The 25161-nt window shown below is 37.3% G+C and overlaps 1 protein-coding gene across 2 annotated transcripts in view; it reads right to left on the bottom strand.

The window, feature by feature from the left end:
• The window catches only part of LOC136254994 (uncharacterized), a 39287-nt gene extending 22139 nt beyond the window's left edge, over nt 1-17148 (bottom strand). The window contains exons 1-9 of one of the 2 annotated variants that reach the window (XM_066047717.1): nt 17041-17148; nt 14865-14931; nt 12190-12468; nt 11997-12083; nt 7132-7260; nt 6801-7073; nt 6559-6732; nt 4354-4632; nt 1728-1856 (exon numbers count right to left, since the gene is read on the bottom strand). In XM_066047717.1, coding sequence (XP_065903789.1) covers nt 1728-1856; nt 4354-4632; nt 6559-6732; nt 6801-7073; nt 7132-7260; nt 11997-12083; nt 12190-12468; nt 14865-14922 — 1408 coding nt within the window. In that variant the 5' untranslated portion in view covers nt 14923-14931; nt 17041-17148. The remainder of the gene's footprint in view (nt 1-1727; nt 1857-4353; nt 4633-6558; nt 6733-6800; nt 7074-7131; nt 7261-11996; nt 12084-12189; nt 12469-14864; nt 14932-17040) is intronic. The other variant, XM_066047720.1, reaches the window with a different exon arrangement.
• Nucleotides 17149-25161: the final 8013 nt, after the last annotated feature.

Below are 25161 nucleotides of genomic sequence, written 5' to 3'. Positions count from 1 at the left end.
TTAGTATGTGGCTCATGTCTGTGTACTCACCTCACTTCTAGTGGAAGCACATGCGTGGTCTAATTAGAGCAGAAGGTTTTGTGGAAACATGTAAAATTTTTGTGGAGTATACAGTGGAAAACCACGCAGTGAAATGTAAGATATGCGTACCACAATTTAATAGCTAATACTCAAATAATCTTTGTAAGTATGTACTTGTCAATAAATACATTGTTCTCTACAGCGACGTCAAACACTCACGAATCAGTATACGTATTTGGGGACCACCATTCACGTGATCACCTAAATAAAACCACAATCACAATGTGACAGTCACCTTCATACCCACTGTGCTCAACAGGCCTAGCTTATGCTGGGAGTACAGGGTTTATACCACGCAGCAGCACCTTGATAAGTGAGGTAGCTAAGTTTGTTCATGGATATGATGGCTTGATAAGGATGCCGGCTATATCCAAAGTTACTTAATCCAGATTTTACGTAGTGGAATGGATGTCTGATGTGTCGTGAACACGACCCTGTAGTAGAACATTCAAGTAAGCACAAGAAGTATAATATATTACATTGTATACAGCCACATGTGTATAGCTACAGTAGGGATAACTCACGAAATACGTAGCCACGCAAATGTCTCAGCCATGGATGGTATCTCATGAGTTGACAGCATACTATTTATATCACTGACATTTGTGTGGATATAGGAAATTATATTTTAATGAGTGGTTAGCTGCAGTTCCATGCAAAATCACGCGTGCCATCATGCTTGGGGTACCATGCGTGTGAAGTTATAGTTGAGCTGTACCATATGACAAATGTGTATGAGACACAAAATAACAGGATGTATTGAATAGCGCATGCTTGAACATTCAATTTATTGTGTACTGATGAAATAACAATTAGTTGAACTTACATGTGGCTATATACTGTATCAACATTCTTATGACTATATTTTTAATTGTCATGAACTAAGCATCAATAATAGAACGAATGGATTTAATTGATACAGTATCTTCTGTAGCCATATATAGTCATCAAACATTTCACAAGGTAATGCTAGAGTTTGAACATTTATAGTATATCAAGCTACTACAGTAAGTAGCTTTCAGGTATGCTAAATGTGAATTGCATTACTGTAGAATCGGGTTGTTAAGCGCATGTATCTGTTAAGCGCATATTATTTGTTAAGCTCATACACATTTATTTCTTGTATGGCTGTTAAACGCACATAATCAAATGCGAGAAATGCATGGTTCAGACGTGACAAAGCTACACACGGGAAGAAACGCTGGAATTACTGGAAATGAATGTCTCCTCGAGCGCTTAAGTCTCCCTTGAGGTCTCCCTTCACTGTGTATACAGCAAATCAGCCTTCTGGATTGCAATAATCTTGTTCATTACGAAGGAGTTCACCTAGAAATAGACAAATATTGGCGTAGTGACTGGCATGAACTACTATTGCAGCATAGCGATTCCGTATTAACACACAATAATTATTTATTAGGCGTATGCGCCTAACAGACAGTATGATTTTTTACAAAACTTTTCTTCGAAAATTATAAGCGCATGCGTTTAACAACCCGACTTTACAGTACTATCACTGTACTGATGTTATACAGCATACGTATTTGCCTAATTAAATAGTAGTTATAATAAGGGTACATGCACATACAGTATGCACAAAATGTCTTGCTTGCATATCAAATTTTCTTTGTGGTTGTAAAATGACTCACCATCTTCACCAAATGTGTTTACGTTCCCAATAGATTCATTTGCAGTGAGTGGTGGTACCTGAGTTGTACCATCATTGGATGGTCGGGAGTATTGCAATAACATTGACTGCAACACCACAATTCTGCAATCTATAAACAAGACAATAATCGGTAGCATGAGTATAATATTCATACACACATACATAATTGGCATGAGCACCTTGATATATACTCAGGGCTTCATTTAAGGGGAGCTTGCTTCCACTTAAATCTTAAATTTTGGCAAAAGTTTAAGTGAAAGTCTGAGACACACCATTGCCCCCCCACCCCCTCCTCCTCCCCCCTTACTCTCAAAAAACCTTCTTGAGTCATTTCCTAAATGAAGGCCTGAGTGTGCATATTATATTATGCGTTTGTATGTATGTACGCAGGAGGAGCAGATCTAGAACACAAGGGGGTACTAACAGGAGTATTGCAACAAAATTTATAGTGGGGAACCAAGTAAATGGCAACTGACTGATATAATGCACAGTGTGAAAATATACTCCTCTATGAATCTGTGGGTGTGGATAATTTCTTATACGAGTAGTAATACTAAAGATGTATTACAGGGGTGCAGCATAAGTACTGCAGCAAAGCGTTTTAATGAAATCATTCAGATGTTCTATTAAAGTAGTTGACTGTCCTATTGATTTAAAAAAAAAGCAAAATTTGTCCCTCACAATATAATTTTGACAACCTCTTATTGCTTATTAAAGGAAATCAGGTTTGAGCCAATTGTGCTTGAAAATTGCCTATTATGCTTTTGAGCAATGGTCACGATCAAGCCTATCATGCTCAAAATTATCCTTCAAAATCAAGATTGTGCTCAAGAGCTGACTATTTTATTAGAGTATAACAATATCTGACTACTACTACTACTACTACTACATTACTGCTCTATTAGAGTATGTATATCAATCTTCTTCCTGTTATACAGTACATTAATATGGTATGCTTTTTGTATTAAATGCAGTCATAATGTGTAGCAAGCTCACTAATTGCCACCTTCTTGGTGTGTGTATTGCACATTATAACTAAAATTATCCTGTTATACTGGTGGTGGGCAGTATGTGGAGGATAGGACAACAGAACATGGCTGAATTATGTACAGGCTATTGAGTGGCTGAAATGAAAGAATTTACAGTGCAGAAAGTTCCATGAATATGTACAAGCACCCCTATATTGGCCATCAAGGTCTGTACGGCTCACTCAGGACTAACATCAGGCAGCAAAAGCAGACCACTTCACCTTGGCTGCATGATTTTGGCACAAAAATCTATTCATGCATAGCTTTGTGTCAGTGGTGAAAATTCAACTCCCCCATCAAAGGCAATCATGTTTTCCCAGACCTAAATACACACACGTATGTAGGTAGGTGTGTATTAGGCACCGGCCTATTATGCCCAAAATTTTACCTATTATGCTTTTGAGCATTGCTCAAAATTTAAGCCTATTATGCTCAAAATTATGCTTTCAAAATCAAGATTATGCTCTAGAACTGACTGTTTTATTAGAGTATATCAGCCTTTCCTGACTGCTCTATTAGAGTAAGTGACTGCTCTATTAGAGTATCTCGATCTTATTTCTGCAAAGTGTGAATAACCAACAAAGAAACGGTTTAATAAGTTATATTACATGTTTTTAAATATGAAATGCTCTAATAATACTATTGGCAGTGAATATTTGCTTTCTTTCAGGCGCGCGTATTGCGCATTTGATTATTTTTTCAACTATCGTCCCTATTATGCTGGCATTATGCTTGATGCTTTTGGTCACCTATTATGCTTTAAATTATGCCGGCATAATCGGCCGGTGCCTAGTGTGTATATATACGTGTCATAACGTATGTACGAATGTACAGTATGTATGTATGTATGTATGTATGTATGTATGTATGTATGTATGTATGTATGTATGTATGTATGTATGTATGTATGTATGTATGTATGTATGTATGTATGTATGTATGTATGTATGTATGTATGTATGTACGTACGTACGTACGTATGTATGTATGTACATATGTATGCATGAGTAGATAGATAGCTAGATTGCAAATAGTGCTTGGCAGTATTGAAATTTAAATACACGGTATTAGTAACAGGAATATATTGCGGTATATCGGTATATAGTTAGCTTGTTATTGTAACTTTTGCACCATTTCTTGGACATAGTATGAAGCAGTATGCATCCCAAAAACCAAAAAAATTATAGTTCAGTACAAGTAGGCATGTGTTGTAATGTGACAACCTCAAATTTTTGTTTAGGGTGTGTCTGCTAAACCATCAACAAATTGGGTAATTAAACACCAAAGGCTGGGTTAAAAGCAATCCTATACTGGTATTCATCAATATAATCGGTATATCGATATATCGGTTATCAATTAAGGCTGTCTATCATGATAAACGGTATTACTGGTATATCGCAGAGCACTAATTGCAAACAGGATATTCACAGAAAAAACCAGGTGTGCATTTATGTTTGGCTAAAGCAGATGTGATTTTTGGCTGTAATGGGAATTACCATACGTACAAAATATACATACAATATGTATTATATGTACTAGATCATTAAGCGTCACCATTTCTCTCAAACTATATCTCACCATTTCTTAGCTGATCAACTATCTTTGATAGCCTCGTATTATTAATAAACTTTTCCATCAAGTTACAAAACTCCATCAGATGCTGTTCTCCCTTCAAAACATAAATAATTATATCAAGCATAGTTCTATTGGAATGATCGGAGGTCGGTTGGCTTATGACCATATCAATCACGGTTTCATCAACATCAGTTAATCCACACAATTGTGTCAGTGTCTTCATGTAGTCATTTGGAAAACTCCACCACAAAGCGTTATAGTGTTTCTTTAACATAGCTATAGCTAATTGTGATATGCAAACAAGTTGAATGTATTAAGTAGGATTGCTATGACTACTTACACAAGTACAAGAGATGTCACATTTCACCACCACACACTACAGGTACTGGCATTGAGCATAATGTTGGTGTAAATAGGGGCAGTTTTTGTAAACTGGAAAAATGCACATTTTTGTGAAAAAGACTGACACCCTCAAATAGTAAGTCATATATATGTAAGTTCACACACCTTCCGGATTTTCTCAGCAATATCTACACTGTTCAAGGAATGTATCACCAAAGTTTCAGCCTTTTGTGGTGAGTAGTTTTGGAATTATAATGCTAGAATAGCAAGAAAATCGATTTGTACAGTAACTATACTGAAAATATACTACAGGCGCTTACATTCACAGCCATAACTTCCGTTTGCACTAGTTTACAATGTTGGAATTTAAATTTAAAATGTTCACCATGGATTAGCAAATCAATGAAGGTATAGTGTTAGCCCTGTAGTCGTTTATGCATATGGGTATGAAGGCAGTTTAGTTGAAGAAGTGACGACAATCTTGTTTATGTTTACTGCACTGTAAACAAATGTATGTGATACGCATACCATTGGGCTACAGAATAAAAACAAACATTTTCGAACTCTCCATGAGCAGGTGAATAAGATGGTGTATAGTTTTAATCAATTTGAGTATTCTTTCTTTGAGTAATGGCCCGTGCATAGTTTTACGATTTATACGTACAAATCATTCTCAAGCAGAAATAAAAATAATTAAGAAGTTATAAAACCTACACCTGTACTAGGAGATATTTTAATAGAGCAGTCATCATTTCAATAATCAAGAATAATGGGAGAGAAATGACAACATATGACATGTGGTTTGAAAGTGATGACCAATTAGTAAAGAAGAAAAATTATGGGTTACTTGTAATTTATACCAGTACAATCAGGCCCGTATGCAGGAATTTCAAAAGGGGGGTTCTAAATTGAAGCTGTAGGCAATCCCAGATGCAGGGGTCTGGGGGCGTGTCTGGGGACACAGCACCCAGACACTGAGAAAGGTTTAATATTCAATGTCCTGAGAATAGTCTCAAAGCAGAAATGCATGTACTCATTAAATAAATAAACTTCTCACACATCATTGTGCTGACACAAATTCCTCCCAACATGGGCCCATCACACATTAATACAAACAAGAGATTAAATTAATATGGTTGCAGTGCATGTACACTCTATCATTTCTAAGACTACTCAGGTCATTCATTTCAGCTATAAGCTAAACCTTACATTTCACCATTGTCCAAACATGGATGATAACCATAATAAGGTTAATATGAAAACAACTGACAGACTCACACACTTGACACTTTAGAATTCATATCATTAGTGCAACAAGACAGGCTTACTTGTCTATCAGTTGCAGTGTCCATCCAGTCTGGTGCTCATCATTGCTATTCCGGGCTCTTATTAAAAAATATTAACAAATTGCGATTGGAAGTAATCGAAATATATAGTAGCTCTCAGTGCAGTATGGTCATGGATTGTCTTATTAAGAAGCCTTAGTGATAGAGAGAAAACCACTGTCTATATTCATGCATCTTTAAAGCAGTTTCAATTTACACAGATAACCTTGAAGCGCTATGGTTAATACCTGGACGCAGTTCAGCTGGTAGAAGCCATGGAAGGCATGTAATGAATGCTAGAACACAGATTACAGTTGAAAAGATCATTTTACAGTAAAAAAAAAAAACAGTTTAAAATAGGGGGTTCGACTGAACCCCCTCGAACCCCCCCCGGGTATGGGCCTGCAATCATACATCTGAAAACCAGTTGTCTAGAGTAAGTAAACAGCAATAAGTAAATGCTCACTACATGTAAACTGCAGAAGGATCTCCTAATGACTGTTACAGTTTTCCATGCAACATAAGCAACCAAACTGCTTACCATTTGGTCTATATTGATGAAGTTGTACTCTAGTAAAGATATCCCCTGATTTCTCTGGTGAATCACCAGCAGCAGTGAAGTTTGACAAGTCATTAGGACTAAGGGATGTCTCCAAATTACAACTACCCCTCTCAGATGCAGTTGAACCATCTGATTTTAAACTGATTATAATGTCTAAATTTATAGGCAACAAGAAAATATTGTATCAAATTTTTTTGCAGAATTAATCCACACATTCCTACCTTTCTTAAGATCCTGTATAGCATTAGTCAACAATGGAGCATCATTAATATGACTCAACCAGCTACACAAGTCCAACACATCTTCCTTGTCATTTAACTGTTCAATGAGACAGTCCAGTATTCTCTGGTTGGCAGTGAACACATTAACACATTCTAGTATACTCCCAATATGATCCCCAGTGAGGTGACGTTCCAACTGGTTCACAGTATTCATGTAGTCATCTGGCATGCTCCTCACTAGTACACTATAGTGACACTGGAGCTCTGTGAAGTCTAGAGAACAATAAAGTTTGTATGCATAACCATATATAAGTTTGTTACATAGTAATACCTTGAGTTCTATTAGAATACACTTGACTTACAGGTACCCTGGTACACCTAGTACAACTACGAACATCCACTATAGTCACTGTATAATGAATACAACAATCATCTTTATATCCAACCATTAATGGCGCTCCTGTAATAATGGAAATGTATTATAATTGCACTTACGTACAATCAAGTATAGGAAACATTAGAAATTTTACAGTTGAGTAGAATCATAGAAATAAAAAGAAATAAAACAAGGAAAGTTATCTATGCCTGCAGCTATACTGGCCTACTTTATTCCATGGACTGGACTTACGGACTGGACTTGTGGACTGAGCTGGAAACAGTTTTTAAACAATAATCCAGGCATTATCCATCTTTGCAACACTAGAGACAACACTATTGAGCTAAAACTGCTGGTACTGCTCTTCCTTACAAGTCATATGACACTAGTGCGTGCACTAATTATTTAGAATACACTTACGGCTATACTAGTGGACATTTAATTCTTATTCAGTCATACACAACCTAGTGATAGTAAATATACAGCCACGATTGAAGTAGGGAACAAATGTCCCTAACTGCAGGACTGGTCTAGCTATCATTGCTTTTATTTCTATAATCCGTACTCAACTGTAAAATTTTTCTTTGTGCCCTTTTGTACATACGCACATATTTTATGAATGGTTATCTAGTGTATACGTACTGAAAGAATGGCACCAGATATAGTACAAAAATTGATCGTGCTACAGAATACATGCCCTGATTATCAATTATTGAAAGCGAAGTGGCAATTCTGCTTCATCTTCAGCTACTGTATGTTCAGTGCATTACACAGCATTACAAATGAAGAGCAGTATGAGGAGCACCTCTGCAATGAAGGGAATTAATAACACACATATTAAGAAGTTTGCTACGTACATGGAATGGACATTGTTGTGTTTAATCACGGAAACACTGTAATTTTTACAAACTAACCTGCAGAATCAATTCACAATGCTTTTGTTTCATTGTAACACTAATGTAGTGAAGGTTAATGGATGTCAAGACGTCAAAATAGCTTCAGATTGTTCCCTTCCAAATATTCACCATTCAATTTGCCATAGAAAAAGTAAGTGATTTTCAATGACACACTAATAAATTTCCTCTGATTTCCTTCTGCTATAGCTCATTTTAATCGCTATTCACTGCTCTGCAGTACAAAACTGTTTCGTTATTTTGAGCCTGGAAACCCCTTTTTAAATCTAGCTGAGTGGCAGTCTAACTTGTTAGACGATTGCTGTGTTGGCATGTATCATAGCAAATACTATGCATGCAATTTTCTAACATCTACTATACCCTCAACATCACTTTACTTTCACCTCCCACTACAATATAACGATGGAGATGCTCTAATAGAGCAGTCAAGTAACTACTCTAATAGACCAATCAAAGCTATAGTTTACAATTTTTGCCCTACAGTTAGTTTGTTGATTTCATAGTTTAAAGCATTATCTGGTTGTTAACTAAAAGTAGCCTAAAATCCAACCTCAAAACTCCTAAATTTTCAATTTTCTGATGCCTTTGGAGGCCCTATGTAATTTTTGTTTTTACCACACGTCTCATATGGAAAACAACCCGGAAGAAAAACAAAAAAGGAAAAAGCAAGAATTTACCTACAGAAAATATACCTAAAAGAACCTACAGAAGCCCAGGAAATGTTAGTGAACTGGTAGATGCCTTCTGCGACAGCAAGATCTATTGCCGGGAGCACATCAGGGCACTTAGAGTGTGATTGAGAGCCCCGATGCACATGAAGGAGGAGCTCAGCAAGGAGAACTCCAAAGGGCAACAGAGCCAGCCCATCACCACTGAATATGGGGAACTCCACTTCTCACTGAGTAAATGAGTCAAATGCTTATAGGTGGTAGTGGTTGCTTTTCCCATTCCACCGGACTAATGGGGTAAAGCTGCCATGCTCTACTTGGCGAATGCACTCCTCATAAGCGCAACACTTCTCAGCCTCATGCCTACAAAAAGTGGCAGCCAAGGTGGTAGACTGATTGGAAGCTGAAAAAGAATTTAAAATGCAAACATCAAAAAAGGTGCGATGATGTAAGCACCTCCAAAACCTGATATTCTGATGTCCACTCTGGCATTATCATCAAGCACAGCTGAAATGTGATGCGTAACCTTACCAGACAGGGCATGTAAGTGAGGCTCCACCTGGACATCATGGCACACTTCCATCATCAAACTAGCAGTCAAATCTCATACTTCATTATGCCAGATAATTGGAAAAGCACCATGTGGACAGCTAAGGGTGTGGGACAAGGTAAAATCCTAAATAACTTTTCAGTAACCGAGTAAAAATCCTCTTTTAAAAATCATCTACCACGCGCCACTGCATAGAAACCTTAGAACCTCACAGTTTACTTTAGACTTAGTTTATGGTCATTACTATACAATCAACACATAATTGTTTAAATGCCATATGTGACCGTCTCAGCAAAAACCTGACTTGTTCACAGTAGTTTTGGAATTATAGCTCTAGACAATAGGAAGAGAATGATAATCAGTGACTATACTGAAAAAAAACTACAGACACTTACATTCGCAGCCATAACTTCTCTTTGGATTAGTCTACAACAGTGCAATTTTGCTTAAAATGTTCACCATGGATTAGCATATCAGCCAAGGTATAGTGTTAGCCCTGTAGTCACTTGCGCATATGGATATGAAGGTGGTTTTGGTAGACGAAGTGATGACAATCTTGTTTACGTTTACCGCATTGTAAACAAACACACATGACATGCATACCGTTGGAGCTACAGAAATGAAACAAAGATTTTCAAGCTCTCCATGAGTAGGCAAATGATGGTGTATAGCTTTAATCGATTTGAGTCTTCCTTCTTCGAGTACTGGCCTGATAAAAACTCGTGTATTTTTCCTTGTAGCATGTGTAATTTACGAATTATTTTTAAAATTTTTTTTCTCATTATGCATGCTTGTGCGAACAAGTTGGGTTTTTGCTGAGATGGTCACATAATAATAAAAGTCCAGCCTTCCCCACACCATCATGCTACGCAGTACTTGTATCACTTGTTCAATCCACATTCGAAAGTTTGTTCATTAATTTACTGTTTGCTTGGGCCCTATGTACTACAAATGAAGAACAGTATATGAGAAGCACCTTAGAAATCAATCCAGTCACTACAAAAATTATGGACAATTCTTCTACTAAAGCCATAGAACTTTACTGCGAATCAAAACCTCTACAGATACAAAGGAGGACAAAGTAAGACTACGATGTATAATACATTGTAGCTGCTGTGGTTGGTGCAAAGGCAGCATGTCTCAGGACAAATCAATGTCAAGCAGTGAAAAGAATTCAAGCTAGTAACATTAACAATAGTGAAGTTATACTTGGCTGAAGGCATGCAGTCAGTTACCATATATGTACAAATTTGTGAGGAGCGTATTTAATTTTCAGAAATTTATGAACAACAAGTACAAGGAAAAAGTGCAATTAGGGAACACAGAAATAAAAAAAGTACTGAAACAAGGGAGGTTGCCTACACCTCAAGATATACTAGTGGACACTGAATCCCTATATATCCACTAAGCAACCTTACTTGTTTCACTATTTTTCATTTCTTTGATCCCTAATCCAACTTCCCTTGTTCTTGTTGAAGATAAAAAACCTGATCGATTTGTTAATTTACAAAGCTCATCATAGTCAGCATAGGTGTTCTAGAGCTGCTTTCATACATACAGTAATTCTAGCATTGGAACATGCCTGCCCTATGTGCAGGAGCATCTTCACATTTTTCAATAACATAATCTAATGTAATGGGTGTAGTGTGTGTACTATTGGGATTATATATACTAATATACTCGTAATGCATGCTTAGTTTTACGGTATGGTAGTTACTGCTTATGCATGATAGTTCTTGATAAGTGGATATAGAGTTAACAGTGTGCTAATGCGAATCCCTTCAAATCCTTTTCCTTGGCCACAATCATTACGATTCACCTTGTTGGGGTGGTGTGAATTGCAGTCATTACATGCAATGTTTTGTGTCCAGTTTTTGTGCACTGAATCCTTTGTGTGAGCATACTACAGAAGACCGCTTCACTTGGTAAGTATAGTAACGTATTTTAGCTTTGTAGTTTGTGAAATTTTGCACTATACACTAATAGCAAATCTCTAGCATTTCTTCTCTTGTATAGTTTCGTCTCATGTTGGAACTTCATGTTCGTCCACATGCGCTTATCAACCATGATTAAGTACGAGAAATGGGTATGTGCTAAACAGGTAACATATGTTTACTATATACGTGCACTTAACAACCAGACCTTACGGTATAAAGCACGCTTTCCCCTTTGAATTTACACGGTATCATACATAAAAAAGTTACTGTATAATTATCGGGATTGGCTCCCTGGTATATAGGTAATGTACATGCAACCGGATATACCCCCTTTCAACTGAAGAAGATACGCCATTCCTGGTAGCTTACAAGGCCCGTTACGTTGTTTTTCAGTCGTTATACGGATGTTACAGCATGTAAGGTACCCCTACTAAACTGCTTCACCTGGTTTCAGTTACCGGCCACACCCCTTCAAGTATTAAAACACAAGTGAAAAGAAAAAGTTAAGCTTTAACACTGTACATAAACAGCCTTTATTCATTGAATGAAGGTTTATTTTCTGTAGCGCAAAGCCTGTTTGCTCATGTAGGTGTTGGACAGACATACCTAAATGCAGACACACAGGTTTAGCCAAAACAATTTCAGTAAACCAAGCGTGCGCCTGGTTCAAAAAAAGCTTCAAAAAATTGGCAACACACTAAATATGACAATTATGCTTGAAGATTGCATGCATACATATCTACTACACTACCTTCAAATGCAAAATCATCTCCAATGGCTGGATGAACAGGAGGAGTTAGAGGTGTAAAAAGTGTAACAGTGGGTGGACCAAATATATCTAGTATTGATGAAGAAACAATGAGAGTAAAAGTTAACACACATACACACACAGTATTAATAATGTACAGTAGGTGACTAGATATACACAATCACTTTCAACATACTTTTTTGTATCCTCTCAACAGCTTTCCTCAGTTCAGGTTGATCAATTAGTAACTTCACTACATTCCAAAACTTCGCAAAGTCTTTGTCCCTTCTCAGTATAATGAGTAGATAATTTAATATTCCTTGATTACACAATCTTGGTATTCTCCCAGACAAGATGACCCTCTCAAAGTCATCTGGAACACTACAGTGTTGAACTAACAGGGATAACCCCTCCCTGGGGTTAGGGACCAAACACTGATACAACAAGTAGTAACATGATCGGAATGGAGTGAAGGCTATAAATGAGTACAATTTTAATACCTTATATAAAATGTAGGTATACCACAAGCATGAGTACTTTGCCTAATGCATCATACAGTATGATAGTTACTGTATAGTAGGGACCACAAAGGAGTAGGCGTGGTCCACGAAATAACATCACCCAAAAACCAGTCTCAATTTTTCCTGACGATGATGAGGCAGTATTGGTTAGGTAAAACTAATCCCAAACAAGCTTTCAGATCGACCTGAAATGCTTTCAACAAGTTGCTACGGAATTTTAATAATAATTTATTTAATGGAATTTTCTACTGACTGACTGCCTGATGCCTCAAGACAAGCATAACTCGATAATGGCTAAGGCTACGGGCTTGATTTTTTCATTGTTCGACGTCGCTTCGGCCCAAGAGGTGTCTTTTGGCATACCGCAGTACTTACAATTCATTCTTTATGGACTTACCAGTGTCCTCCTTTGTGTCCCATTCATCTTTGCTGACAGTGAAAAGTGTCGATTGGCAATAGCATGTGATGGCTTCCATTCATAACGGAAATCGTCCGTATTTTCATAGTGGCTGTTTTGATTGCAGAGGTGCTTTTCGAACAGTTCTTGATTTGTACTGCTGTGTAAAGGGTTGAACTCAGCCGACAACAAAGCGTAATGGATACTTCACTTTTCAGATGATAATTGATATAACTGGGGCACACGGCACCATTTCTTTTGGTATGCATGGATTGCACACGTGTTTTTCGAACAGTTCTAGATCTGAAATGCATGCTGTGTAACGGGTTGAACATAGCTGATAACGAAACGTATGGATACTTCACTTTTCAGATGATAATTGAGGCGCATGGTAAAATTTCAGATGCGGTATGCGTGGGTTCACCAGTCATAATAATAATATTTACAATAAAAATACAAAAAAGTTTTATAAACAAGTACACGAAAAATTTGGAATTTTCAACTAGAGTAGGGACCATAGCACATTGATAAAAAGTACTGAAACAAGCTGGAGTAGTGCACGATATTAAATCACAGTAAAATAATAAGAAGTGTTATATTCCTACTGTGCTCAAGATACCATAATAAAAATACACAGTAGGGATATAACACTTCTTATTGTTTTACTGTGATTTAATATCGTGCTTGTTTCAGTACTTTTTATCGATATGCTATGGTCCCTACTCTAGTTGAAAATTCCAAATTTTTCTGTGTACTTGTACAAATAAACATAGTAACTGCAGGTCTAAAGGAGAGTGCATATCAAGCAAAGTTCTTGTTATTGCTGTACAATGCATGACACATCCTAGTGTGTCTGTTAAGTTCATTTTCTTAATTTAGGACAACTTTATTACAAAATAAATCTATAAACTCTAACAGGTGGTTACAGGCCTAAAAATCAGACAGACTTTGCTGAAGCGCAAAGGTTGGAAATATCATCAAGAGTCCTTCATAGTTTTGATATATGCCCTACTCCAGCATTTAGCACTAGCTGTGTACATTATAGGTAAATATACCACACCTGTGGTTGAGATCAAAAGCGCCGCGCTGGGGTATATAAATGATATACCATGGCAAACTGTGGTATATAACTGATATACCACGCTTTGTGGCTAGCTTACCATATATGGTGTAACTTCACACATTCCGCAAAATCTTTATCTAAACGGTAAACAAGTCTCTAATAACAAGCGCCTAAACAATTATTCACCTCAGGAACTGGAACAAGTTTCGATGAACTCTGGTCTTCTTCATGGATAACTCACTAATCGCGAATACGTGGGCGTGGCACCATTAAAAGTGTAAAACGTCTGATCCATCAAGAATTTCTATTGATTTCCATCTCCAGGAGGTGCTGTTTCACTATAATTTACTATCTATAATCGTTTTCATCTACTGGGATGTAGAATATAACAGTTATAACACGACTAATCGGGATATGACTAAACATACACACTCTCACTTGAGCGCTGCGCGCTTTCGTGAATCGTGCGTAATATCCCTCGAAAGCGTGTTATAACTATAAAATAATGCTGAGGCTCAAACCACTGAGCTCAGGATAATACAGAATGTGAAACATTACATCCTATATAATTTGTGCAAATATTTTATGAGTAACATTTTGAAAAATTCGATGATCAGGCATTTTTGATGGATACAATTTTGATAAAATGCTTCAATACTGCATCAAAGAATACACTAAATTCTAAATTTTGAGAGGGAAAATTTTGACAAAGTCATTACAAATTGTCAAATTCATCAGATTCCTCCCTGTTAAATGTTTTTTCTATATGGTAGTAAGTGTAACCACAAACCTACATGCGATCCACCACAATGCAGTAGTTATAATCCTTGATACATGCACTTTACATAAAATGAGTTTACATAATTATTATACAACAACATTCCAATTACCTCGTTCGCTCTTCAACATAAAATTAACAAGTAATTCTCCATAAACTGAAGATGACATCTTACAATACTGCAAAAAACAACAGTCAGCCAACATGAAATAGCATATATTTGCATTGAAGTTGGCAGTGTACTAGAGACTCCCTATAGGTATCAGGTAAGCATGTCAGTGATTTTTTTTTACTGTGTATATAAGTTCCTGGTATGATTATATTTGTGTGTGCAGTGACTGTGTGCACGCATGCACATTTGAGTCTAGTGTGCTTCCTTGTGTGTGTGTGTGTGTGTGTGTGTGTGTGTGTGTGTGTGTGTGTGTGTGTGTGTGTGTGTGTGTGTGTGTGTGTGTGTGTGTGTGTGTGTGTGTGTGTGTGACGAACAGTTCGTCACTAGCCCAGGATTCGTCCTGAGGCTCTGCTGATCATGGTACTTGTTGCTGTGGGCGGCTTCCAAGGTTCCAAGGTGTGTGTGTGTGTGTGTGTGTGTGTGTGTGTGTGTGTGTGTGTGTGTGTGTGTGTGTGTGTGTGTGTGTGTGTGTGTGTGTGTGTGTGTGTGTGTGTGGTGTTCGTGTGCATGCATTGCTTGTGATACTGTAATTTTTTTGGTAGCACTGTAGCTATTTATATTAATAGTAAAATTTTGTAGGCCAGAGCTAATTAGGAAAGTTTCAGCGTAGTACGGAACCAATTGTTGGCCAATGCTAAATTGTTCCTTACATTGTACTATCACCATTTTCTCCAGCTCAGTCAATTGATGTTGATCCCATTTTTGCAATTGATTCACCCTGTACAATGGACTAAGCCAGGCAATATTGACCACTGATCTTTGACATACTGTACATTCTATAGCTTTAAACTACAATCAGGTAGAGTTCCATTAATAGTAAAATTATGCCAAGGGCTAATGATTCAGTAACTAGAAAGAAATGAAGATGAACGCGTAAGAAAGATGGAAGTTTTGTTATTTGGAAAAAAATCACAGGTCTCACTCTATTAAGTATAAGACCAGGCAAAGTTGACTCCCAGTTTCTCATCACCCACCAGCATCACTTAAGTATCTCCCTTCTACCCTGCCACCTCAAAATTTACTATTGCTATAATTGATCACATGCACAAGCATTTTTGACATTTAGACAGACTAACCATTACCTATAGCTAAAATAAATGTTTCTTCCTGCTCTAGAAAGGTGGGAAAGTGTAAGCATAAGATTTTTGAACGCTTTTGGTAACTATAATCACTATATTGACAGATGACTTGTTGTTTCTGTGATATGGATACTTTCTTCAATGAAATATGACAGCCCAGTTGAGGGATAGAATTAATTTTACAACACTTGATTTGATACTTTTTGTAACTTTGACTTTTTGTGACTTGAAAAAACAAGGGAGAAAAGTTGAGTTTTCAGTGCTTGATCTTATCACTTTTCATAATGCATCAGAACCCATCCACTGTACCACCGCTGCCAGCTACTTTCCCAAACCCGCTGTAGTTAAATTCAAGATAATATAAATATAGTTATTTAACCTATATTAAAGAATATGGCTGAATCCAATCCTACTAGCCAAAGCTGAACCTAAAATAATAATAACTTTGGACTACTAGAATCATGAAAATTGGTTCCATAGGTAGTAGAGGGCACATTACTACTAGCTATGGAACCAATTCTGTTACAATATAATACAATATGTGCATGGACATGAAGTACATTAGTGCAAACCAAAATTGAAAGAGTGACCAATGAGAAACTGGTGATCTACTTTGCCTGGCCTAACTTAAATCGGCTACTTTTAAGTTTCAGACACCCCACACTTTACAGGGTAAGGCCCAGAAACTAGATTACGTAAAATATCAGACTAATAGATAAGTAGAATGTAATAATACCTCTAATATAAAGTATATTACGTCATCAGGAATTCCGGGGAAATCGGAGGTTCTTCCCCACCTCAGAAAGAAAGGTCGGAATCCATTGAACTCACAATTAAAGTACATGACCAAAAACAGTACATAGCGAGTTAGATTTTCTCGATCACATCGAGCCCTCGACCATACGAGGGTACGTACAGGCCTTGTCCGATCGACTCGGAGGCCATCACTGACATAGCTAGTTTAGTGGCAACTGAATAGCCGAGTAATGAGGAGAGACAACATGTACATTTCGTAATCAGCATGTGTGCATACTTACATACTAAGTGTCATAGGAGCCGCCAGGTAGAGATCTGCTTTCTAGCTGTGTCTCGCCATGTTCGTGCAATGGCATTAGCGCATCCCTTAATTAAGTCTCGCCCTTCTAATACCGGTGGTCTGGTGCGGCGCCCCTTCATGCCCTTCGATTGAAGATAATCGAAGGGGCGGCCGCGCCAGACTACTTTCTGGTATGCCTAGTGCTCTGCAACTCACTGTCAACTGTCACGACTCCGACGTGATTTTCCCGATTAATTGAGACGTAATTTCACGCTCCCACGTCCCGGCAAGGTATTGCCTAGAAGAGCGAGACGTTGGGATATTGTATCATGTCTAGTAATCCTCACGTGATGTCAGATACTCTTATAATTAGTGTATGATGTGTATCTGCAACAATAATTTATAAATGAGGAAACATGCATGTAAAAACATTACAATTAATTATGATTATGATTATTATGATTAAAGTACTTGGTAAAAGCAGAGCCTGTATATTAACTATGTTTGAAAAGTAGGAGAAAGAAGAAAAAATCCATGACTGGACCTGGGTAGCCTCAAACCTGCAGCCATCCGATTAACGCTCGAACGCTTACAGGAGTCTGCCAGGCAGTCAGGACATTTTCTTCTTACTATTTTCATGTATTTGTATCCATAGGGCCCCTAGAGAGTGACTTATTATCTCTGAGTACCCCAAGTGGAACCAAATGGACATTGTTTATTATTATGATTAAAGCACTTGGTAAAGGCAGAGCCTGTATACCAGAAGGTGAGACCTTGGTCTCGTCAGGCGTGCTACCACAACTAGATTCTATGAGGAGAACGGCTGTGCGAGCACAGAGCAAGGTTAAGAGAAAAGAACATAAGAAAAAAAAGTGTAAACTACATTTAATAGAAAAATCTGTTACATTATTAACCTTTTCAGTTGTGCATGCTAAAGTATTGAAGTAGCTATTAATTGACATTGGCAATCAAAAAGTTCATTTTTTTCAAAACTAAAAAAATCTGACTGCAACCCTTATTCGCATGCATATCAATTAAAGTCAATATAAAAGCGCATGCATTGCAACTATATAAACACTTAGTTGTGATTGAATAATAATTATAATGTGCATATGCATAGCATACTTAATTAGCTATAGATGTGACTGGATTTTGGAAAATCAGCCTTAATGTTACATTTTACAACTGGAATATTCCATTATGATTAAAATAAGGCATTACAAAGTTGTACTCAGCTTTACAGTGATTAGATCAGTTGTCGGTACCCTGAATTACAAGAAACTCTGTGAAATGTTTTAACAGGAGCATTATTTTATAAGCACTGTCTTAACATGGATATACTAACCGGGTTAAGTCTTCTCTTGTGCAGGCATGAGGCTATTGTGCTCCAAAAATTGAGCATTATGCTTTTAAACAGTGCTAAAAAAAATCACTTATTATGCTTTTGAGAATTCCCCATTATTCCCAAAATTATGCCACCATAATTGGCTAATAGTGCCAGTTTGTTGCTGTATCAGACCATTTACATTGATGTTTAAGCTTCAAATGGTCTTGAATTCTTTAGCTGGTTGCTGTATTAGAGTATTTCATTTCAATGTGACTACTTTATTAGAGTAAATATTATTCAGTGACTGTTCTATTAGAGTTCTGACTGTTCTATTGGAGTACCTCAATCTTTTTTAACGGAATTGTGCAATCTGCAGATTTTCCTACTGGTCATTTTTTCCTACTGTTAAAGCTTTATAATCACTTCAAAATGCTAGCATACTTCCTGATTCCCACACATACCTATTATGCCTGAAATTATGCTGGCATAATTGCCGCATCCCTACTCATGTGCAATAATACTAAAACTAAAAGAATGAGACTGAATGCAGGGGCAGATCCAGAGTTTGGCAAGTGGGCACACCAGCATATGGAACAGGGGTCTGGAGGGGAGGGGGGGGGGGGGGGGGGTCTGGAGGAGAGGGGAGGGTGGGGTGCATGTTAATTTTTGATGTAGAGCAGGTTTATGCACAAATGTGTAAATAATAGTGCTAAGTGGTCACTGGTCTAGAGTTGTAGGGATCAGTACATGACAGTTATAAGTAGTTCAGTTATGAACCAATTGTCATATAAAATGGCTTACAAAGGGCCGTGTGCTTTTATCTGCAAAATTCCTAACTGGCCTTTAGTGGCTAAATGTGCCCATGGGATGGTCCTCCAGTTTTCATATACAGTATATTCAGTTACTGTAGAGGATTAATACAGTGACTGTTCTATTAGACTGACTGCTATATAAGAGTATCACGATCTTAATTTTTTTGGGGGGGGAGGGGGGCATGTGCCCTGGCTTCGTGCTTCATCCGCCACTGGATTGTATGTAAAATCATTTTCAATTCGAATTCTCAAGGGTATAGCCAGGACTTTCTGTGGGGTTTGGAATTTAAGTAGAATGTTTTGGGTGGGTGCTTCCCCTGGACCATGTGCATTGAATGAGAATGATGAATAAAGCTATACACAAAAGTCAGTAAATATATGAAAGTAATTCTGTGAATATTTTGTATTTGTGTTGATAACTTATGATCAACACAACAGATTGCAACAAAATTTGGTTACAAGTCAACTACAAACAAATCACCCATGCAGTAGCAAGCAAGTTCAGCTACAAACAAATCACTCTGTAGGGGGTTCAGTTACAAGCAAAGCACCCTCTAGAGAGTTCAGCTACAAACAAGTCACCCAGTAGGGAGTTCAGCTACAAATAAAAGCCACACTGTAGAGAATTCATCCACAAAAATGTCACTCTGTAGAGAGTTCAGTTACAAACAAATTCTGTGGAAAGTTCAGCTACAAGCACGTCACCCTGTAGACGATTCCACTACGAACAAGTTATCTGTAGAGAGCTCAGCTACAAACAAGTTATCCAGTAGAGAGTTCAGGTAGAGAGTTCAGCTACAAGTGAATCACCCTCTAGAGAGTTTGGCTACAAACAAGTCACCCAGTAGAGAGTTTGGCTACAAAAAAAGTCACACTGTAAAGAATTCCTCTACAAAATGTAGAGAGGATAGTTCAGCTGTAAACCAATCATCCTGTGGAAATTCAGCTACAAGCAAGTCACCCAGTAGAGGATTCTACTACAAACAAGTTAGAGTTCAGCTACAAACAAATCATCCAGTAGAGAGTTCAAGTACAAAAAGTCACACTGCAGAAAGTTACGTTAATCTATAAACAAATAACCCTGTGCAGCTACAAACAGGCCATCCTGTCTAGAAACAAGTCACCATTAGAGTTCAGCTACAAAACAAATGACCCTGTAGAGAGTTTAGCATATCTTGTAGAGAATTCAGCTAGAGATAAGTTATCTGTAGAGGGTTCAGATGTGAACAAATTAGAGTTCAGCTACAAACAAGCCATCCTATTGAGAGTCCAGGTACAAGCAAGTCACCCATGTTACTATTGTAACTTTAGTGTACTACATAACTTAGTTACAAAAGTAGCTGAACTCTCTACAGGTGTATTGTTTTTAGCTGAACGCTCTATTGGGTAACTTGTTTGAAGCTGAATTCTCTACCAGGTGACTAGCTTATAGCTAAACTCTCCACACGACGATTGGTTTGTAGCTGAAATCTGTACAGAGTGATTAGTTTGTACGTAACTGAATTCTCTACTGTGTTTGTAGATGACTCTCTACGTACAGGGTGATCATGATTTTTTGTAGCTAAACTCTCTACAAGGTGACCTGTTTGTAGGTGAACTCCACAAGTGACATGATGGCTTGCTTGTAGCTGAACTCTCTACTCAGTAATTTCTTTATAGCTGAACTCTCTACACGTAACTTGTTTGTAGCTGAACTCTCTACATGCAGGGTGATTTGTTTGTAGCTGCACACTCTACAGTGTGACTTTGTAGTTGAACTCTCTACTGTAGCTAAGCTCTCTAGAGGGTCACCTCTTTGTCCACAGATGACATTTTTTAAGAAGACTTGTTTGTAGCTGAACTCTCTACTAACTAGATACATAGCAGTTTGTAACAAGGATTAACTGAATAACTGTCGGATAGCATTATACTGTTGGCCTGTCAAGAAAAGGTTCATAAAAGTTTGAAAAAAATGTATGTTTAAACCCACGGCTGCATTTCATCTCGTTTCTCTTTCCTGTAGTAAATAAAAAGGCAGGTAAAAGTACAACTCATTATCAAACTTACCTGAATTATTGTTACTAAAATTTTTGTTATTTACATCACAGCCATTTTCTTGGCTGCCAATTTGGATCTCACATTTTTTCACCATGGCTTTTTGGGGGCAGCACTCTTTTTTACAGCTTGGCTGTTTTGGATTAGATATCACTTCTTCTTGTATTATTTTGTAAAGAGCAGGCCACAGGCCAGCTTTGAGGCTTCAGTGAAACTTGGAGGAGGTAGTACAAATTCACCTGAATTGTTGTTATTAAAAATTTTGCCATTTACCTACACCATCATAGCCATTTCTTGGCCACCAACTTGGATTTCACATCTATATTCACCATGGATTTTTGAGAGCCACACCTTTTTTTACAGCTTGGCTGTTTTGGATTAGATACCACTTACATAAAAAATTTAACAATTACATACTGGTAAATAATTATTTGCACAGAAAAGTTAAATTGTACCATCTCTAATGTTTTATACAACTAAAGATACAAATGTTAACATATTAACTTGTTTGACCAGTTTTTATCACAACTAACTACTTGTCATAGTCATCAAGTAGTCTCTGATATTGGTCCAGTGTTACACTACCAGAAGTGACCATTGCTATTAGATCTCTGCGGAGGGAAATTGTTAAGTGCTCATGGCATTTCTGCAGCATTGATCTATAGCATTGTAGAATTGGATCTGTTTCAGTTTTAACATCGGTAAAAAGTGTCTCATCGTCTTGGCATTGATTCAAAAAGTCTTTTACAAAACTTCCAAAAGATGAAAATGCTTTTCTTAGTGGATGACATTTTACCTGCTTTTTGAGCCATTCTGTGGCTTCTTCATGCTTGCCATCAATTAGTAGCATTTGTAGCTTCTGACAATCTACTCTGATTAACTGGTGTAGTCTTGAGTGTATCATGTTTTTTGTAATCCAATACTAGTCTAACTAGGTCAAGTTTACCACCTCTTATACAAACTACTGATAATTGATTTAAGCACTTTTCTATAGTAACTACAGGTGAATAATTCTAACAGAACCAAAGATAGGAAATCAGTTTACCACTAAGCTCAGGATTTTGGATGATGAGAAATGTTGCATCACATAATAAGCACATAAGTTACCACAAGTCTGTGAATATCGGTAATGTACTACAATGCAGTTCTGGTCCTTGATGCATGCACATTATATTTAACATATACATCTTACAGTAACAACATTACCTTGCTCATTCTTCAACACAAAGTTAACAAGTGATTCTCCATAAACTGAAGATGACATCTTACAAATACTCTCACTGCAAAACATAACATTAAATCATAGGAGGACACTGGAGGCATATGAAATAACAGCATTGACTATCATAGTTGCATATTCCCTTATAGGCAACAGGTATGATTTTCACCGTGTGCATGAGTACCTGGTGTGCGTGCGTGTGTGTGTGTGTGTTTGTGTGAGTGTGTATTTCTCATCCATAAAAATTTGCTGGCGGGAGCCGATCGTTTTTCATTTTTTATTATTAAAGAAAATACTCCAAATCAAGCTGTCAGTCAGCATTAGGGTTAGCTAAAGCCTTTAAGAACTAGTACTTACAGTGTATGTTTTACCACGTGCAATTGACATTTGCTGTCACGGCTGTAAAATGATATGATTACATTGAATGATAACAGCAAGAGTCCATAATAAGAGTCCCTTATCAGGGGCGGATCAGGGGGGGTTCAAAGAGTTCCATGGAACCCCCCTTTTGAGAGAGCCTCTCTTCCTCGAGATACTCTAATAGAGCAGTCAAATTGAGATACTCTATAATAGAGCAGTCACAGTAGTCTTTTGAGGAGCGGTGTAGCAAGCTATGTATCTAGTTATAAATAAGGAAATATAGTTGGTGAGAGCATCTATGGTGAGGGGCAGCTATTGTCAGTAGGTGATGACCTTTTTTTTTTTTGGTTTTCAACCTACAGCTAGACTGAAGTTGAACCCCTTTTAAAAGTCTGGATCCGCCCCCTTGATAACAGCAACGGAGCTATACTGTACTAATGAAATTAGAGGCGGTGTAAAAGGGGGATGAGAAACAAGCAATCAGGTTTTTCCTGGCCAAAAGTATATTACCTAGAATATTCCCTGCTATTTATTCTACTAACGGAGACCACTGGCGTAATTATTTATTATTTGTTTTTACTGTGCAGAAATCACAAATGATTATAATGCACAGATATAATTACTTAAGTTGTTACAAAAATTATCCAGGGAAGGGGAATTAATTATGTAGGGGGGAAGGGGGTTCCAAAGTTTAATTGCAGAGGGGAAAAAGGAAAATTTATACGAGTCAATGTTTGTCGTCAGTTGCCTGTAGTAATTGATACATCATACTAAGAAATTCAGGGAATTCGCAGGTACTTCCCCCCAAAAATACCCGATCCCGGCTGTATAGTTGCTCAAAGAAGAATCCATCACTGAACATAAAAGGGGTTACAAATTTAAGTACAACAAGAAAACAACAATTACAGATAATGGTATACAGAGAAAGTTTTGCTTTTAGATCACACAGAGCCCTCGATTGATCATGGTCTTGACAGAGCAGTTATCCAGCGACGAAAATATCAGGATATTTCATAATCAGCATGTGTATATACTACTACTTACATATTAAGCCTCCGACGATCCGGAAGCCGCCATAGATCTCTGTAACGGTCGGCAACGGTTTAATATGAAACGACTATCTCAATCGTATAGTTAACTATGCGCCAGGATTTATAATTATAAGTTCCTGTCTTGGAATTAGCGCATCCGGGCTTAATGCCTCCTGACTTTTTCACATTGTGCGGAGGCTGACTCTGGGTTTTTCTGCTCACCATTTTCCTTTCAGTTAAGTGGGAATCTGTGCTGCTTATGTGACCGGATTTGCGAAAACTACCTTTTCCACCTATTTTACATACCAGCAAACAAAACTTGACTCCTTATACTGATTCACTTGCACTTAGTATCAAAATTCAGTCAGGTACTGTAGCTACACTTATGGAAATTTCAGGCAATTATATGTCATGATAAAGTTATGAAGCTTCAATTTCAAAGTTTAAAAAATGGGTCAAATTTTGTGTGTGAAAAATGTACCTTTTGCAAATCTGGTCACATATGCCTTTCATCATCCGTTCAGTATTAAACCTTAGTTTGACAGCTAGCCGCCCACTTGACCCCTTTCAGGCTTAGCAGCCTCCTTCCTGCTAGTGTTTTTCTAGTATACTAGAACTAGAACTAAAAGTAGTTTTAGTACAGCCTTTTCTTTTTATTTCTAGGAACTAGAACTAAACTATAATTCTATTATAATCCAGTTTAAAAACTGGAACTATACTAGAAAAGTGTTGTTTTTAGGTTTTTGAACAAATAGCTTTATAGTACCAATACTAGAACTAAACTAAATTTTTAGTACTGCAGCAGCTGTTATTTGAGATTTAGCAGGAACCTGATTGGTGAACTGACTATATCTTTAACATTAAAGTCTGACTTTAAACATATTTATTTATTTATTAAGACTTTACAGCACAAGTGCTGAAGGTGTGTAGGACACCTGGTCCTACAGCCTGTTTAATAAAGTTGTTGCAGAAAGTATGTTTGAAAAGGTGAATAAAGGAGAAAAAATCCATGACTGGACTTGGGCAGCCTCGAACCTGCAGTCATCTGATTAGCATTTGAATGCTTACAGGATTCTGTCAGGTGGTCAGGATGTTTTCTCCTTGTCATAGGAACCTTAAAGAGTGACTAGGCCTCAGGGAATTATGCTCCAAATTTAACTCATTATGCTATTCCGAATTTCCCTCCAAAACATCTCATTATGCTCAAAATTATTCCTTTTATGCTCATCAGATTTACAATTTTCCCATAATTTTAAATACAACATACATCCTGAAATGCACAAACTAATGTAAGTATAGTGAATTGTACTGTACCAGTTATCTAGTTTAGCTGAGAATC

The sequence above is a fragment of the Dysidea avara genome, chromosome 1 (genome assembly GCF_963678975.1).
Source record: "Dysidea avara chromosome 1, odDysAvar1.4, whole genome shotgun sequence".
In the NCBI taxonomy this organism is placed as follows: domain Eukaryota; kingdom Metazoa; phylum Porifera; class Demospongiae; order Dictyoceratida; family Dysideidae; genus Dysidea; species Dysidea avara.
The sequence above is the reverse complement of the archived record's forward strand: the minus strand, read 5'-3'. Positions and strand labels throughout refer to the sequence as shown.